A 19,213-nucleotide genomic window follows, 5' to 3' on the forward strand; every position below is an offset into this window, starting at 1 on the left:
GTCAGATTTAAATCTATCATCTTGCTATTTATTTGCTATTTGTCCCAACTCTTCTTTGTTCCCTTTTTCCTCTTTTTTTCTATTGGATTATTTTTAAGACTCTATATTTATCTCCTTTGTTGTCACCTGTCACCTGTAACTCTGTATCTTTTTAAAAAATGTAATAGTTGCTGTAGGGTTTATATTATACATTTTTATCTTATCTCAGTCTACCTTCAAGTAGTATTACACTTTTATACATATAGCATAAGAACGTCACAATTTCATCCTGGAAAATCCCATGAACAGAGGAGCCTGGTAAGCTACAGTCCATGGGGTTGCAAAGGGCTGGACACGACTGAGCAACTTCACTTTCATTTTTTTCTTAGCCCTTTCACAACTATTTTCATAGATTTCATTTATATATTTCATAAACCAGGGAATACATTATTTTTCATTTAAATAGTTGATTATTTTTTAAGGAGATTTAAGTAATGTGAAAACAGTCTTACATATTGGTCTATGTAAGTATAATTTTTCATCACTCTCAATTCCTTTGTGTATATCTAGATTTCCATTTGTTATCATTTTTCTTCCTTTTGAAAGATTTCCTTTAACATTTCTTGGGAACGTTGGACTGCAAATCTACTGGTGGTGAATTCTTTCAGACTTTGATTTGAAAGATATTTTCACTGGTATCGAATTTCAGCTTGACATTGTTTTCCTTTCCATACTTTAAATATGTTGCTTCACTCTCTTCTTATGTGCTTAATTTCCTCCAAGAAATCTGCTCTCATCATCTTTTTTTTAAAATTGTGAACTAAGCATAACTTTATTGATGGGTTTATTAATTTTTAAAAGTTTTTTTTCACTTTATTTATTTTTTTGGAGGCTAATTACTTTACAATATTGTATTGGTTTTGCCATACATTGACATGAATCTGCCACAGGTATACATGTGTTCCCCATCCTGAACCCCTCTCCCACCTCCCTCCCCATGCCATCCTTCTGGGTGCACCAGCCCCAAGCACCCTGTATCATGCATCAAACCTGGACTGGCAATCCTTTTCACATATGATAATATACGTGTTTCAATGCCATTCTCCCAAACCCTCTCCCACAGAGTCTGAAAGACTATTCTATACATCTGTGTCTCTTTTGCTGTCTCGCATACAGGGTTATCATTACCATCTTTCTAAATTCCATATATATGCATTATTATACTGTATTCGCGTTTTTCTTTCTGGCTTACTTCACTCTGTATAATAGGCTCCAGTTTCATCCACCTCATTAGAACTGATTCAAATGTATTCTTTTTAATGGCTGAGTAATACTCCATTGTGTATATGTACCACAGCTTTCTTATCCATTCGTCTGCTGATGGACATCTAGGTTGCTTCCATGTCCTGGCTATTATAAACAGTGCTGCAATGAACATTGGCGTACATGTGTCTCTTTCAATTCTGGTTTCCTCAGTGTGTATACCCAGCAGTGGGATTGCTGGGTCATATGGCAGTCCTATTTCCAGTTTTTTAAAGAATCTCCACACTGTTCTCCATAGTGGCTGTACTAGTTTGCATTCCTACCAACAGTGTAAGAAGGTTCCCTTTTCTCCACACCCTCTCCAGCATTTATTGCTTGTAAACTTTTGGATAGCAGCCATTCTGACTGGCGTGAAATGGTACCTCATTGTGGTTTTGATTTGCATTTCTCTGATAATGAGTGATGTTGAGCATCTTTTCATGTGTTTGTTAGCCATCTGTATGTCTTCTTTGGAAAAATGTCTGTTTAGTTCTTTGGCCCATTTTTTGATTGGGTCGTTTATTTTTCTGAAATTGAGCTGTAGGAGTTGCTTGTATATTTTTGAGATTAATTTTTCATCAGTTGCTTGGTTTGCTATTATTTTCTCCCATTCTGAAGGCTGTCTTTTCACCTGGTTTATAGTTTCCTTTGTTGTGCAAAAGCTTTTAATTTTAATTAGGTCCCATTTGTTTATTTTTGCTTTTATTTCCAATATTCTGGGATGTGGGTCATAGAGGATCCTGCTGTGATTTATGTAGGAGAGTGTTTTGCCTATGTTTTCCTCTAGGAGTTTTATACTTTCTGGCCTTACGTTAGATCTTTAATCCATTTTGAGTTTATTTTTGTGTATACTGTTAGAAAGTGTTCTAATTTCATTTTTTTTTTTACAAGTGGTTGACCAGTTTTCCCAGCACCACTTGTTAAAAAGATTGTCTTTTCTCCACTGTATATCCTTGCCTCCTTTGTCAAAGATAAGTTGTCCATAGGTGCATGGATTTATCTCTGGGCTTTCTGTTTTGTTCCATTGACCTACATTTCTGTCTTTGTGCCAGTACCATACTGTCCTGATGACTTTGGCTTTGTAGTACAGCCTGAAGTCAGGCAGGTTGATTCCTCCAGTTCCATTCTTCTTTCTCAAGATTGCTTTGGCTATTAGAGGTTTTTTGTATTTCCATACAAATTGTGAAATTATTTGTTCTAGTTCTGTGAAAAATACCATTGGTAGCTTGATAGGAATTGCATTGAATCTATAGATTGCTATATTGATTGCTATATTGATATATCACTATATTGATTCTTCTGATCCATGAACATGGTATTTTTCTCCATCTATTTGTGTCCTCTTCGATTTCTTTCACCAGTGCTTTATAGTTTTCTATATATAGGTCTTTTGTTTCTTTAGGTAGATATATTCCTAAGTATTTTATTCTTTTCATTGCAACGGTGAATGGAATTGTTCCCTTAACTTCTCTTTCTCTTTTCTCATTGTTAGTGTATAGGAATGCAAGGGATTTCTGTGTGTTGATTTTATATCCTGCAACTTTGCTATATTCATTAATTAGCTCTAGTAATTTTCTGATGGAGTCTTTAGGGTTTTCTATGTATAGGATCATGTCATCTGCAAACAGTGAGAGTTTTACTTCTTCTTTTCCAATTTGGATTCCTTTTATTTCTTTTTCTACTCTGACTGCTGTGGCCAAAACTTCCAAAACTATGTTGAATAGTAGTGGTGAGAGTGGGTACCCTTGTCTTGTTCTTGACTTTAGGGGAAATGCTTTCAATTTTTCACCATTGAGGATAATATTTGCTGTCAGTTTGTCATATATAGCTTTAATTATGTTGAGATGTGTTCCTTCTATTCCTGCTTTCTGGAGGGTTTTTATCATATAAGGATGTTGAATTTTGTCAAAGGCTTTCTCTGCATCTATTGAGATAATCATATGGTTTTCATTTTTCTATTTGTTAATGTAGTGTATTATGTTGATTGATTTGTAGATATTGATGAATCTTTGCATTCCTGGGATAAAGCCCACTTGGTCATGATGTATGATCTTTTAATATGTTGTTGGATTCTGTTTGCTAGAATTTTGTTAAGGATTTTTGCATCTATGTTCATCAGTGATATTGGCCTATAGTTTTCTTTTTGTGTGTGGCATCTTTGTCTGGTTTTGGTATTAGGGTGATGGTGGCCTTATAGAATGAATTTGGAAGTTTACCCTCCTCTGCAAATGGCAACCCACTCCAGTGTTCTTGCCTGGAGAATCCCAGGGACGGGGGAGCCTGGTGGGCTGCTGTCTCTGGGGTCGCACAGAGTTGGACACAACTGAAGCAACTTAGCAGCAGCAGCAATTTTCTGAAAGAGTTTGAGTAGGATAGGTGTTAGCTCTTCTCTAAATTTTTGGTAGAATTCAGCTGGGAAGCCATCTGGTCCTGGGCTTTTGTTTGCTGGAAGATTTCTGATTACAGTTTCAATTTCTGTGCTCGTGATGGGTTTGTTAAGATTTTCCATTTCTTCCTGGTTCAGTTTTGGAAAGTTGTACTTTTCACAGAATTTGTCCATTTCTTCCAAGTTGTCCATTTCATTGGCATATAGTTGCTGATAGTAGTCTCTTATGATCCTTTGTATTTCTGTGTTGTCTGTTGTGATCTTTCCATTTTCATTTCTAATTTTGTTAATTTGATATTTCTCCCTTTGTTTCTTGATGAGTCTGGCTAATGGTTTGTCAATTTTATTTAACTTCTCAAAGAACCAACTTTTGGCTTTGTTGATTTTTGCTATGGTCTCTTTTGTTTCTTTTGCATGTATTTCTGCCCTTATTTTTAAGATTTCTTTCCTTCTACTAACCCTGGGGTTCTTCATTTCTTCCTTTTCTAGTTGCTTTAGGTGTAGAGTTAGGTTATTTATTTGACTTTTTTCTTGTTTCTTGAGGTATGCCTGAATTGCTATGAACTTTCCCCTTAGCACTGCTTTTACAGTGTCCCATAGGTTTTGGGTTGTTGTGTTTTCATTTTAATTCATTTCTATGTATATTTTGATTTCTTTTTTGATTTCTTCTGTGATTTGTTGGTTATTCAGCAGCGTGTTGTTCAGCCTCCATATGTTGGAATCTTTAATAGTTTTTCTCCTGTAATTGAGATCTAATCTTACTGCATTGTGGTCAGAAAAGATGCTTGGAATGATTTCAATTTTTTCGAATTTACCAAGGCTAGATTTATGGCCCAGGATGTGATCTATCCTGGAGAAGGTTCTGTGTGCACTTGAGAAAAACATAAAATTCATTGTTTTGGGGTGAAATGTCCTATAGATATCAATTAGGTCTAAGTGGTCCATTGTATCATTTAAAGTTTGTGTTTCCTTGTTAATTTTCTGTTTAGTTGATCTATCCATAGGTATGAGTGGAGTATTAAAGTCTCCCACTATTATTGTGTTATTATTAATTTCCCCTTTCATACTTGTTAGCATTTGTCTTACATATTGCGGTACTCCTATGTTGGGTGCATATATAGTTATAATTGTTATATCTTCTTCTTGGATGGATCCTTTGATCATTATGTAGTGACCTTCTTTGTCTCTTTTCACAGCCTTTGTTTTAAAGTCTATTTTATCTGATATGAGTATTGCTACTCCTGCCTTCTTTTGGTCTCTATTTGCATGGAATATCTTTTTCCAGCCCTTCACTTTCAGTCTGTATATGTCCCTTGTTTCAGGGTGGGTCTCTTGTAGACAACATATATAGGGGTCTTGTTTTTGTATCCATTCAGCCAGTCTTTGTCTTTTGGTTGGGGCATTCAACCCATTTACGTTTAAGGTAATTACTGATAAGTATGATCCCGTTGCCATTTACTTTATTGTTTTGGGTTCACGTTTATACACCTTTTGTGTTTCCTGTCTAGAGAAGATCCTTTAGTATTTGTTGGAGAGCTGGTTTGGTGGTGCTGAATTCCCTCAGCTTTTGCTTGTCTGTAAAGCTTTTGATTTCTCCTTCATATTTGGATGAGATTCTTGCTGGGTACAGTAATCTGGGCTGTAGGTTATTTTCTTTCATCACTTTAAGTATGTCTTGTCATTCCCTTATGGCCTGAAGAGTTTCTGTTGAAAGATCAGCTGTTATCCTTATGGGAATCCCCTTGTGTGTTATTTGTTGTTTTTCCCTTGCTGCTTTTAATATTTGTTCTTTGTGTTTGGTCTTTGTTAATTTGATTAATATGTGTCTTGGGGTGTTCCATCTTGAGTTTATCCTGTTTGGGACTCTCTGGGTTTCTTGGACTTGGGTGACTATTTCCTTCCCCATTTTAGGGAAGTTTTCAACTATTATCTCCTCAAGTATTTTCTCATGGCCTTTCTTTTTGTCTTCTTCCGGGACTCCTGTGATTCCAATGTTGGGGCATTTAACATTGTCCCTGAGGTCTCTGAGGTTGTCCTCATTTCTTTTAATTCTTTCTTCTTTTTTCCTCTCTATTTCATTTATTTCTACCATTCTGTCTTCTACCTCACTAATCCTATCTTCTGCCTCCATTATTCTACTGTTGATTCCCTCCAGAGTGTTTTTGATCTCATTTATTGCATTATTCATTATATATTGACTCTTTTTTATTCCTTCTAGGTCCTTATTAAACCTTTCTTGCATCTTCTTGATCCTTGTCTCCAGGCTATTTATCTGTAACTCCATTTTGTTTTCAAGATTTTGGATCGTTTTTACTATCATTAGTCGGAATTCTTTATCAGGTAGATTCCCTATCTCTTCCTCTTTTGTTTGGTTTGGTGGGCATTTATCCTGTTGCTTTTCTGCTGGGTATTTCTCTGCCTTTTCATCTTGTTTATATTGCTGTGTTTGGGGTGGCCTTTCCATATTCTGGCAGTTTGTGGTTCCTCTTTATTGTGGAGGTTCCTCCCTGTGGGTGAGGTTGGACGTGTGGCTTGTCAAAGTTTCCTGGTTAGGGAAGCTTGTGTCGGTGTTCTGGAGGGTGGAGCTGGATTTCTTCTCTCTCAAGTGCACTGAAGTGTCCAGTAATGAGTTTTGAGATGTCAGTGGGTTTGGTGTGACTTTGGGCAGCCTGTATATTGAAGCTTAGGGCTATGTTCCTGTGTTGTTGGAAAATTTGCGTGGTATGTCTTGCTCTGGAACTTGTTGGCCTTTGGGTGGTGCTTGGTTTCAGTGTAGGTATGGAGGCGTTTTATGAGCTCCTATCGATTAATGTTCCCTGGAGTCAGGAGTTCTCTGGTGTTCTCAGGATTTGAACTTAAGCCTCCTGCCTCTGGTTTTCAGTCTTATTCTTACAGTAGCCTCAAGATTTCTCCATCTATACGGCACCAGTGATAAAACATCTAGGTTAATGATGAAAAGTTTCTCCACAGTGAGGGACACCCCAAGAGGTACACAGAGTTACATGGAGAAGAGAAGAGGGAGGAGGGAGATAGAGGTGACCAGGAGAAGAAGAGGGGGAATCAAAAGGGGAGAGAGTAGGCTAGCCAGTAATCACTTCCCTATGTGCTTTCCGCAGTCTGGACCACTCAGAGATGTTCATGGAGTTACACAGAGAAGGGAAGAGGGAGGAAGAGGACAGAGGTGACCAGGAGGATAAAGGGGGGAATCAAAAGGAGAGACAGATCCAGCCAGTAATCAGTCCCCTAAGTGTTCTCCACAGCCTGGAACACACAAAGAGATTCACAGAGTTGGGTAGAGAAGAGGAGGGGGAGGGAGGAGATAGAGGCAACCTGGTGGAGAGTCCAAAGGGGGAGAGAGCAATCCAGCCAGTAATCTTGCTCCCAAGTAAAAATGGGTACTGAAGATTGGGTTCTTAGAGGTACAAGAAGATTGGTTTCTTAGAGGTACAAAATTGATAACAAATACCAAAAAGCAAGGATTAAAAATCTAGAGTAGAGGTTAGATTCTCAAAAATACAATATTAAAGGAAAAAATAAAGTCACAAAATTATAAAATATATATATATGAAGTTCGCTTTAAAAATTGGGTCTTTTTTTTTGCAAAGTAATAGTAGGTTATAAAAATGAAAATTAAAGGAGTAATAGAGGACTTAAAATTTTTTTTAATTAAAAAAATGATAATAGTAAAAATATATCTAGGACTTTCTCTGGTGTTGTTGTGGACAGTGTGGGATCAGTTCGATTTCAGATAGTTCTTTGATCCGGCTTACGCTTCTCAAGATCTATAGGCCCCTTCCTAGGTAGTTGGTACTAACTGCAGGGTTTTAATCTATTGCACCTGTCACTTCCAAAGTGGTTCCCTCTGTTTATTTTAGCCTCTTCTGTTTGCTGGCCTCTTCAGTGTCTAATTTCCGCCCTGACATAAGGGGGCGATGGTGGTCACTTTTTTAGGCTCACTTGTTCAATCGTGCAGTGTTGAGGGAGGAACACTGCAAAAAAATATCACTGGCGTTTGTGGGGACTGCCCCCAATGTCTCACCCACACTAGGTTTGCCCCTGCTCATGGCGTGTGTGTTTCCCCAGTCTACACTTCTCAGGCTCTAGCTTGCTCTGCTGGGAACTGTCTGAGGCGGGCCCTGCACTTCCCAAATCTAAGCCGTTCAGGTTCAGGTTCTTGGGTACTCCACAAAGGCGCAGACTTGAATGGGCCTGCGTTTTGTGCCCTTCCCCGGTCCAAGCAGCTCAGGTGACCAGGTGCTTGGCGAGCACAGTCACTACAACTTATCACCTCCCCCATCCCTGCCGTTCTATTTTCTGGGTGTACAACTAGCACGCCTTCTCAAGTGTGCCTTGTGTCTCTTCTGGGGAGCTGATCTCTGGCTGCAACCCTCCTGGCGGATGTCAACTGTCCAGAATCCCAAGGAGTCTTGGTTAGCAAGGAAGCCTGCTTGCAGTTTGGTAGATGATGCCTCTCTGGGGCTGCTATTGCCCCCTTCTAGTTCTGGCTGCCCTCGCCTGCCTGTCTCCGGCAGGGGATGGGCCGGTCGGCAGCCAGCTAGCTCTGCTCAGTCCTTTGTTCTGTGAGCGGGCCTGGCGGTGTCTTAGGGCTTTTGGCAGGATAGCTATCCCACACTCTGGGTTGCTATCTGTAGTTAGTTCCCTCAGATTGTCCTCAGGGTATTCAGGCCCGGTCCTTACCCTTAGCAATGCAGCCTGCCCTCCCTGTCCTGCCCCCGCTTGCTAGAGGCAGATGCAAGTGTCTGCGCTGCTTCTCTGCTGGGAGTTGCCTTTAGGCAAGTAATCTGTGGGTTTTAATTTATTTTTCTTCCCAGTTATGTTGCCCTCTGAGTTTCCAAGGCTCACCACAGATTCGCCGGTGAGAGTGTTTCCTGGTGTTTGGAAACTTCTTTCTTTTTTAAGACTCCTTTTCTGGGACGGATCTCCGTCCCTACCTCTTTTGTCTCTCTTTTTATCTTGTATATTTTTCCCTACCTCCTTTCGAAGATAATGGGCTGCCTTTCTGGGTGCCTGATGTCCTCTGCCAACATTCAGAAGTTGTATTGTTGAATTTTCTCAGCGTTCAAATGTTCTTTCCATGAATTTGTGGGGGAGAAAGTGGTCTCCCATCCTATTCCTCCACCATCTTAGGACCGCCCTCTCATCATCTTTTTAAAAATACTAATATTTTCTTTTTCCTGACTACTTTTAAGATTCTCTCCTTATCATGGTTTTGAGCGGTTTGGTTACAATGTGTTTTGGTGTCCTTTTCTGTCTGTTTCCTGTGTTTAGTGTACATTTAGCTCCCAAAATCTCTGATTTTTTACTTTTCCTTAAATTTGGAAAAATTTTGGCCACCATTTCTTCAAACACTTTTTCTTTAGGGATTGAAATTACATATATATTAGGCAAGTTGAAGTTCTTTCACAGCTCACTGGTTTTTTAAGATGGTTTCTATCACTACATCTGCAAGTTCATGCATCTTTTCATCTGTAATATCTGATCTTCCATTAATCTCATCTAGTATATTTTCATCTCACATATAAGTTTCATGTTGAGAAGTTCAGTTTGGCTTTTTATATTCCATGTCTCTAGTTAACTTTTTAAAAATAGTTAACATTTTAAATATATGGAATACAATTATATAACCCTTAATATTCTTCTTTGCTAACTTAATATCTGGGTCAGTTTTGACTGATTTGTCTCCTCATTATGGGCTGTTTTCTTGCCTATTTGCATACCTGGTGATCTTTGTTTGGATGTTAAAGTTTATTAATTTCATCCTGTTGAGTGCTGGCTGTTTTTGTATTCCTATCAACACCCTTGAATTTTGCCCTCTGATACAGTTACTTGGAGACACTTTTATCCTTTTAGGTCTTACTTTCCTGGTTTGTTATGTGGATCTAAGCAGAGCTCACCCAGGGGCTAATTATTCTCCACTACTGGTTATTATACTAATTATTCTCCACTACTTCCTTTTGGCTCAGATGTAATGCAGGAGACCCAGGTTTGATCCCTGGGTTGGGAAGATCCCCTGGAGAAGGGAATGGCAACCTACTCCAATATTCTTAGATCTTCTCTGGTGGTTCAGACAGTAAAGAATCTGCCTGCAATGTGGGAGACCCAGATTTGATCCCTACATCAGGAAGATCCTCTGGAGAAGGAAATGGCTACTCACTCCAGTATTCTTGCCTAGAGAATTCCAAGGACAGAGGAGCTTGGCAACAGTCCAAAAGAGTCAGACATAACTGAGTGACTAACACACGGATAAAAACTTTCTGAATACTTTACCCTCTGCCTCATGAATTATGAGTTTTTCCAGTCTGGTCGGTGGGAACAGGCGCTGCCAGCCTTGTTGAGCACCAGATACTTCCTTTCAATCTTCTTAGAGGAATCTTTCTCCAGACTCAAGTAGTTTTCTTACATACATGCTATCAGTATTCTCCCCTCTTTCTTAAGGATGCTAATCTCTGGGGTCTTCTCTGTGCTGCTCTATCCTCTTAAATAATCTGTTCTGTGCATTACAGCCTCCTTGGTCTCCCCAGATGCTCAGCTCTATTTCCTCAACTCAGTCCACAGGCTAACTCCTGAGTTACCCTGCATGATCCAGAAACTTTTTCAAAGCAATAAGCTGGGGCAATCAAGCATCTCACTTTGTCTCAATTTTCCATTTCTCGTGTCACATGTCCTGTCTTTTGACAACCATTGTTTCATACCCCTTTTGCCTATGGTTGTTTTGTTGTTGTCGTCTGGTAGGTTTTTTGTTGATTGGTTGGTTACTTAAGGCAAGAGGATAAATCTCATCCCTTCATCTTAGCTGGAAGTGAAAGTTTAACATGTCACTTTTTTCCCATTTCAAAGTTAACTGGGGTTCAACAGTTCTAATCTGAGCTCTTTGAGAGTTGATTCCTACTGATATATATATATATATATATATATATATATATCGACATATATATGTCATATATAATATATAAAATACATCAGTATGTATGTATATAAACATACATACATATATATATACACATATGATACATACATAGGACAAAGAATGTTTGATTTAGTTAAAACTTGAAATCCGTCTGAAAGAAGTTAGTACTAGCCACTAGGAGCTTTTTGGATAGAAGCTACTTGTTTCAAAGAAGCCATGGGTATAGTGTTGAAATTTTCTTAAATTCTAACCTCAATTTCTAGGAAAAAATATGTATTTCTAAAAGTAATGGTGGAAATTATCATTAATACTTTTGTTTTCTTATTTAAAAATTAGAGGGTAATGTATATAAAAATATGCAAGAATCACAGGAAACTCACATATCCAACCACCTGGATGAAATTGTTGCTGCCGTCAGCATAACACCTAGAAAGAAACTGCAAAACCAGCTGCTTCAGAAAGCACTGTTCCAGCCTCCTCGGGAGAAACTCCGCCTCTCTGAAGAGAAAGCCAAGTCCTATGCCAGCAGTCATGAGGTAAGGAACCTTTCTTTTTATACCCGTGCCCTGGTCACCGAGGAGCAGGATACTTCAGGTTGCATTCCTGCTCTGAGGAGTTTGGCACAAGAGAAAATACACGACAGTGCCTCTTCATTGTGTGAGTGATGCAGTACCTCAGGGCACAGTCGACATGGTGTTTGCTGAACGAGTGCATAAAGGAACAAACGAGTCTGCCCTGACCTTTGACAAGTGTATTCTAGACTGACTGGCTGTGGCTTTGACCTGCTAAAGTGGTTTCCCATGAGTCAGTAAGTATTTCTTGAGCTCCTCCTGTGTGCCAGGTCTCAGCACTGGAACACAGCACAAAGCAGATGAAGCTTCTACTCTCAAGGAGCTTGTATTTCTTAAATTCTTAATCTGTTCTCTGCATACTTCTTTACCATCTCTCTTCAGGGTTTTATTCATTTACTCATTCATTCAATATGTATTTCTCTACTACCTCTTATGTTCAGTTCAGTTCAGTCACTCAGTCATGCCCAACTCTTTGCAACCCCATGGACTGCAGCACACCAGGCCTCCCTGTCCATCACCAAGTCCCGGAGTTTACTCAGACTCAAGTCCATTGAGTTGGTAATGTCATCCAACCATCTCATTCTCTGTCATCCCCTTCTCCTCCCACCTTCAATCTTTCCCAGCATCAGGGTCTTTTCAAATGAGTCAGCTCTTCACATCAGGTGGCCAAAGTATTGGAGTTTCAGCTTCAACATGTGCCAGGTCCTAATTTGTCCATTTATTTATTTCACAAAGATTTACTATGTACCCAGTGTGTACCAGCCTTCTCTGATAGCTCAGTTGGTAAAGACTCTGCCTGCAATGCAGGAGACCTTGGTTGGATTCCTGGGTCAGGAAAATCCACTAGAGAAGGGATAGGCTACCCACTCCAGTATTCTTGGGCTTCTCTTGTAGCTCGGCTGGTAAAGAATCTGCCTGCAATGTGGGATACCTGGGTTTGATCCCTGGGTTGGGAAGATCCCCTGGAGAAGGGAAAGCCTACCCACTCCAGTATTCTGGCCTGGAGAATTTCATGGACTGACTGTATAGTCCATGGGTTGGCAAAGACTCAGATATGACTAAGTGACTTTCACTTCACTTCACTTCTAATGTGTACCAGGTGCTGTGCAGGGGCTCGGGGCATGAATGGGAAAGCTATAACCTCTGCCTCAGAGGATCTCATGGCCTGGTTGGGAAGATAGATAAATAATGATGGTCAGCATAAGTTCTGTGACAGACACAAGCTCAGGTGATACAGATGCAAAACCTGGAGTTGAGAGGAGGAGGTGTGAGCAGTGACCCTAGGGTTGGAGGAACAACAGCACCTGAGGCATGCTCTGGGGACGGGAGCTACTTGGACTGCACTGATAACAGTGCTTAGGTAGGAGAGAGGGCCCGGTAGTACAGGGGACAGTAGTGCTTTGAGTGGAGGTGGCAGATGGGTGAGAGTCAATGGTCTGAGGGCGCACAGCTTGTTTGGTGAAACACATGGAACTATCTGGGAAGCAGGCTTTAGTTATACAGGGAAGGAACTGAGGTTGAATTACGGACCACAGCTGGGGCCCAGAGAGTGTTCAGCACCCAGCAAAAGTTTACACTTTCTCTTCAGGGTGCTGGAAACTATCACAGGATTATAAGCCGGAAAGGGCCATGAGCAAGTCTGAGTTTTTGGAATGATCACTCAGACCTCAGATACCTGAATAGAGGAGGAAGAGGAGGGACGCAAATTGGAGGAGGAGGGCCCATTCAGAGGGTATTTGCAATACTCCTGGCAAGGAATTATGAGGGCCTAAAATATGGCAGAAGGAAATGGCAACCCACTCCAGTGCTCTTGCCTGGAGAATCCCAGGGACGGGGGAGCCTGGTGGGCTGCCATCTGTGGGGTCGCACAGGGTCGGATGTGACTGAAGCGACTTAGCAATAGCAGCAGCAAAATATGGCAGAGGCAGTTCAGTTCAGTTCAGTTGCTCAGTTGTGTCCGACTCTTTGTGACCCCATGAATCGCAGCACACCAGGCCTCCCTGTCCATCACCAACTCCCAGAGTTTACCCAAACTTATGTCCATCCAGTTGGAGATGCCATCCAGCCATCTCATCCTCTGTCGTCCCCTTCTCCTCCTGCCCCCAATCCCTCCCAGAATCAGGGTCTTTTCCAATGAGTCATCTCTTCGCATGAGCTGGCCGAAGTATTGGAGTTTAACCTTCAGCATCAGTCCTTCCAAAGAATACCCAGGACTGATCTCCTTTAGGATGGACTGATTGGATCTCCTTGCAGTCCAAGGGACTCTCAAGAGTCTTCTCCAACACCACAGTTCAAAACCATCAATTCTTTGGTGCTCAGCTTTCCTCACAGTCCAACTCTCACATCCATACATGACCACTGGAAAATCATAGCCTTGACTAGATGGACCTTTGTTGGCAAAATAATGTCTCTGCTTTTTAATATGCTGTCTAGGTTGGTCATAACTTTTCTTCCAAGGAGCAAGTGTCTTTTAATTTCATGGCTGCAATTACCATCTGCAGTGATTTTGGAGCCCAAAAAAATAAAGTCTGACACTGTTTCCACTGTTTCCCCATCTATTTCCCGTGAAGTGATGGGACCAGATGCCATGATCTTAGTTTTCTGAATGTTGAGCTTTAAGCCAACTTTTTCACTCTGCTCTTTCACTTTCATCAAGAGGCTTTTTAATTCCTCTTCACTTTCTGCCATAAGGGTGGTGTCATCTGCATATCTGAGGTGATTGGTATTTCTCCCTGCAATCTTGATTCCAGCCTGTGCTTCTTCCAGTCCAGCGTTTCTCATGATGTACTCTGCATCAAAGTTAAACAAGCAGGGTGACAGTATACGGCCTTGACGTATCCTTTTCCTATTTGGAACCAGTCTGTTGTTCCATGTCCAGTTCTAACTGTTGCTTCCTGACCTGCATATAGGTTTCTCAAGAGGCAGGTCAGGTGGTCTGGTATGCCCATCTCTTTTAGAATTTTCCACAGTTTATTGTGATCCACACAGTCAAAGGCTTTGGCATAGTCAATAAGGCAGAAATAGATGTTTTTCTGGAACTGTCTTGCTTTTTCGATGATCCAGCAGATGTTGGCAATTTGATCTCTGGTCCCTCTTCCTTTTCTAAAAGCAGCTTGAACATCTGGAAGTTCACGGTTCATGTATTGCTGAAGCCTGGCTTGGAGATTTTTGAGCATTACTTTACTAGCATGTGAGATGAGTGCAATTGTGCGGTAGTTTGAGCATTCTTTGGCAGTGGCAGTAGAAATACTGAAATCTTTTGATAAGAATTTGGAAGTATGAATCGATGAAACCTGGTAACAAAGGGGGCATAGGAGGTAGAGAGACAAGAGTGAGCCCAAGAGGGTATATACAGTCCTGACTGAGGTTTCAGCCAGCTTGGGGGACCAGGGACTTGTCAGTCCCCTTTGTTACTGTCGTGAATACAGGAAGAAGAGCCAGGAACAGGGAGAGAATGTGTGAATTTGGTCTTGATATTCATTACGCACCAGATGTCCTCTAGTCCTACTATGTGCCAGTCTGTGTGCTATGTAGGTGTCAGCTGGCAGCCTGCTCCCCAGAATTATATGAGAGAATCAAGCCCTAGTGCCCAAAGGCATTTGGTGTATGTGAAGGATCAACTTCTCTTCTATGCATCTAAAATGGTTGTTGTTGTTCAGTTGCTAAGTAATGTCCAACTCTTTTGAGTTGGCAAGAATTTCTGAGGCAAGAATACTGGGTTGCCATTTCCTTCTCCATAGGATCTTACCTAGCTGGGATCAAACCCACATCTCCTGCATCAGCAGGGAAGTTCTTTATCACTCAGCCACCAGGGAAGCCCATCTAGAATGGTGCCGAATCATTTCCTGTGATGTGAAGTTCAGATGAAGAACGCCTGGATTCAGTGGTGAACAGGACAGACAGCTGCATGCCCCCATGCAGCTAAGGAGCAGTCCACTTTGTAAATAACTAGCTAACCAGAGATGTGCCAAGTGCTCTGGAGGAAATACGGTGGGCCTGTCGTAGGTAAGGTAGGGCCCCTGTGAGGAGGTGACATCTGAGCTGACACCTGAAGGAGAGAAGGATCCAGCACAAAGGAGCTGAGGGAGAGGAGCTCTAGGGAGAGGGAACAGCACACATAAAATTTTGGTTTGGCGCAAGCAGCGTAACTGTGTTTGAAGTGATGAGAAGAAGCTTTGGGCGGATGTAAAATGCCATTGGAGAGGCAAGTCTTTCCAAGTCTCAAGTGCCCTAGAAACCTTTAATGTGTTTTTAAGAAAGTATTAACTTGACTAATTTGCCTCTTGAAATACCATTCTTACTTACAGAAAAGTTGTAAGATGTACCAATTGGTAACATTTACTTTACATTTCTTCACACACACTGCCATTATTTTTCTGAATATCAGAGAGTAAGTTAAAAATACATGGTCTTTTACTCCTCAATATGTCAGTGCCTATTTCCTAAGAATAAAGGAATTTCTCCAACATAACCACACTACAATTATTGAAGTTCATTTCAGTTCAGTCGCTCAGTCATGTCCACCTATTTGCAATCCCATGGACTGCAGCATGCCAGGCCTCTCTGTCCATCACGAACTCCCGGAGCTCACTCAGACTCATATCCATCGAGTTGGTGATGCCATCCAACCATCTCATCCTCTGTTCTGCCCTTTTCCTCCCACCTTCAATCTTTCCCAGCATCAGGGTCTTTTCCAGTGAGTCAATTCTTTGCATCAGGTGCCCACAGTATTGGAGTTTCAGTTTCAGCATCAGTCATTCCAATGAATATTGGACTGATTTCCTTTAGGATTGACAGGTTGGATCTCCTTGCAGTCCAAGGGACTCTCACGAGTCTTCTCCAACACCACAGTTCAAAAGCATCAATTGTTTGGCCCTCAGCTTTCTTTATAGTTCAACTCTCACATCCATACATGACTACTGGAAAAACCATAGCCTTGACTAGACAGACATTTGTTGGCAAAGTGATGTCTGTGCTTTTTAATATGCTGTCTCGGTTTGTCATAGCTTTTCTTCCAAGGAGCAAGCATCTTTTAATTTCATGGTTGCAGTCACTATTGGCAATGATTTTGGAGCCCAAAAAGGTAAAGTCTGTCATTGTTTCCATTGTTTCCCCATTTATTTGCCATGAAGTGATAGACCAGATGCCATAATCTTAGTTTTCTGAATCTTGAGTTTTAAACCAAATTTTTCACTCTCCTCTTTCACTTTCATCAAGAGGCTCTTTAGTTCCTCTTCACTTTCTGCCATAATTGTGGTGTCATCTGCATATCTGAGGTTATTGATATTTCTCCCAGGAAACTTGATTCCAGCATGTGCTTCATCCAGCCCAGCATTTTGCATGATATACTCTTCATATAATTTAAATAAGCAGGGTGACAATATACAGCCTTGATGTACGCCTTTCCCGATTTGGAACCAGTCTGTAGTCCATGTCCAGGTCTAACGGTTGCTTCTTGACCTGCATACAGATTTCTCAGGAGGCAGGTAAGGTGGTCTGATATTTCCATATCTTGAAGAGTTTTCCACCAATTTGTTGCGATCCACAGTCAAAGGCTTTGGCATAGTCAATAAAGCAGAAGTATATATTTTTCTGGAACTCTCTTGCTTTTTCTGTGATCCAACAGATCTTGGCAATTTGATCTCCAGTTCTTCTGCCCTTTCTAAATCCAGCCTGATCATCTGGAAGTTCACAGTTCACATACTATTGAAGCCTGGCTTGGAGAATTTTAAGCATTATTTTGCCAGCAACTGAGATGAGTGCAAATGTACAGTAGTTTGAGCATTCTTTGGCTTTGCCTTTCTTTGGGATTGGAATGACAACTGACCTTTTACAACAGTCCTGTGCCCACTGCTGAGTTTTCCAAATTTCCTGGCATATTGGGTATAGCACTTAACAGCATCATCTTTTAGGATTTACAATAGCTCAACTGGAATTCCATCACCTCCACTAGCTTTGTTCATAGTGATGCTTCCTGAGGCCCACTTGACTTTGCACTCCAGGATGTCTGGCTCTAGGTGGGTGATCACACTATTGTGTTTATTAGGGTTGTGAAGATCTTTTTGTATATTATTCTGTGTATTCTTGCCACCTCTTCTTCACATCTTCTGCTTCTGTTAGGTTCATACCATTTCTGTCCTTTATTGTGCTCATCTTTGCATGAAGTGTTCTCTTGCTATCTCTAATTTTCTTGAAGAGATCTGTAGTCTTTTGCATTCTATTATTTTCCTCTATTTCTTTGCACTGATCACTGAGGAAGTCTTTCTTATCGCTCTGTGCTATTCTTTGGAACCCTGCATTCAAATGGGTATATCTTCCCTTTTCTCCTTTGCCTTTAGCTTATCTTCTTTTCTCAGCTATTTGTAAGGCCTCCTCAGAGAACCATTTTGCCTTTTTGTATTTCTTTTTCTTGGGGATGGTTTTGATTGCTGCCTCCTGTAAATGTCATGAACCTCTATCCATAGTTCTTCAGGCACCCTGTCTATCAGATATAATCCCTTGAATCTGTTTCTCACTTCCACTGTATAATCATAAGGGATTTGATTTAGGTCATACCTGAATGGTCTAGTGGTTTTCCCTACTTTCTTCAATTTAAGTGTGAATTTTGCAATAAGGAGTTCATGATCTAAGTCACAGTCAGCTCCTGGTTTTGTTTTTCCTGACGATATAGAGCTTCTCCATCTTCGGCTGCAAAGAATATAATCAGTCTGATTTTAATGTTGACCATCTGGTGATGTCCATGTGTAGAGTCTTCTCTTGTGTTGTTGGAAGAGTGTGTTTGCTATGACAAGTGCATTCTCTTGGCAAAACTCTGTTAGCCTTTGCTTTGCTTCATTTTGTACTCCAAGGCCAAATTTGCCTGTTACTCCAGGTATCTCTTGACTTCCTACTTTTGCATTTCAATCCCCTATAATGAAAAGGACATCTTTTTTGGTGTTAGCTCTAGAAGGTCTTGTAGTTCTTCATTGAACCATTCAACTTCAGCTTCTTCAGCATTACTGGTTGGGGCATAGACTTGGATTACTGTGATATTGAATGATTTGCCTTGGAAATGAACAGAGATCATTCTGTCATTTTTGTGATTGCATCCAAGTACTGCATTTCTCACTCTTTTGTTGACTGTGAGGCCTACTCCATTTCTTTTAAGGGATTCTTGCCCACGGTGGTATATATAATGGTCATCTGAGTTAAATTCACCCATTCCACTCCATTTTAGTTCACTGATTCCTAAAATGTCCATGTTCACTATTGCCATCTCCTTTTTGACCACTTTCAATTTACCCTGATTCATGGACCTAACATTCCAGGTTCCTATACAGTACTGTTCTTTATAGCATCAGACTTTACTTCAATCACCAGTCACATCCACAACTTGGTGTTGTTTTTGCTCTGGCTCCATCTCTTCATTCTTTCTGGAATTACGTCTCCACTGATCTCCAGTAGCATATTGGGCACCTACAGACCTGAGGAGTTCTTCAGTGTCCTATCTTTTTGCCTTTTCATACTGTTCTTGGGGTTCTCAAGGCAAAAGTACTGAAGGGGTTTGCCATTCCCTTCTCTAGTGGACCATGTTTTGTCAGAACTCTCCACCATGACCTGTCCATCTTGGGTGGCCCTACACAGCTCCCATGTTTCACTGAGTTAGACGAGGCTGTGGTCCATATAATCAGCTTGGTTAGTTCTCTGTGATTGTGGTTTTCATTTTGTCTGCCCTCTGATGGATGAGGATAAGAGGCTTATGGATGCTTCCTGATGGGAGAGACTGACTGAGGGGGAAACTGGGTCTTGTTCTGATGGTGGGGCCATGCTTAGTAAATCTTTAATCCTTAGGAAATTAATATTGGTACATATTATTATCTAATCTATAAACCTTAATCATATTCCTCCAATTATCTCAGTAGTATCTTTTACAGGAAAAATATTAGACAGAGTCATGTTTTAGTCCATGAAATCTGGCTGACTAGAATTATTATGTCTCTTTGAGTGAGTGAGTTTGAGTAAGTGAAAGTCACTTAGTCATGTCTGACTCTGTGACCCCATGGGCTA

At 40.8% G+C, this 19,213-nt stretch overlaps 1 protein-coding gene across 4 annotated transcripts in view; it reads left to right on the top strand.

Moving 5' to 3' along the window:
* TTC23 (tetratricopeptide repeat domain 23) overlaps window positions 1-19,213 on the top strand; it is a 163,228-nt gene that overhangs the window by 43,097 nt on the left and 100,918 nt on the right. For all 4 annotated transcript variants that reach the window (XM_055556512.1, XM_055556514.1, XM_055556515.1 and 1 more), the window contains one exon: window positions 10,932-11,131. In XM_055556512.1, coding sequence (XP_055412487.1) covers window positions 10,952-11,131 — 180 coding nt within the window. In that variant the 5' untranslated portion in view covers window positions 10,932-10,951. The remainder of the gene's footprint in view (window positions 1-10,931; window positions 11,132-19,213) is intronic.

The sequence above is a fragment of the Bubalus kerabau genome, chromosome 19, assembly GCF_029407905.1.
Source record: "Bubalus kerabau isolate K-KA32 ecotype Philippines breed swamp buffalo chromosome 19, PCC_UOA_SB_1v2, whole genome shotgun sequence".
In the NCBI taxonomy this organism is placed as follows: Eukaryota; Metazoa; Chordata; class Mammalia; order Artiodactyla; family Bovidae; genus Bubalus; species Bubalus kerabau.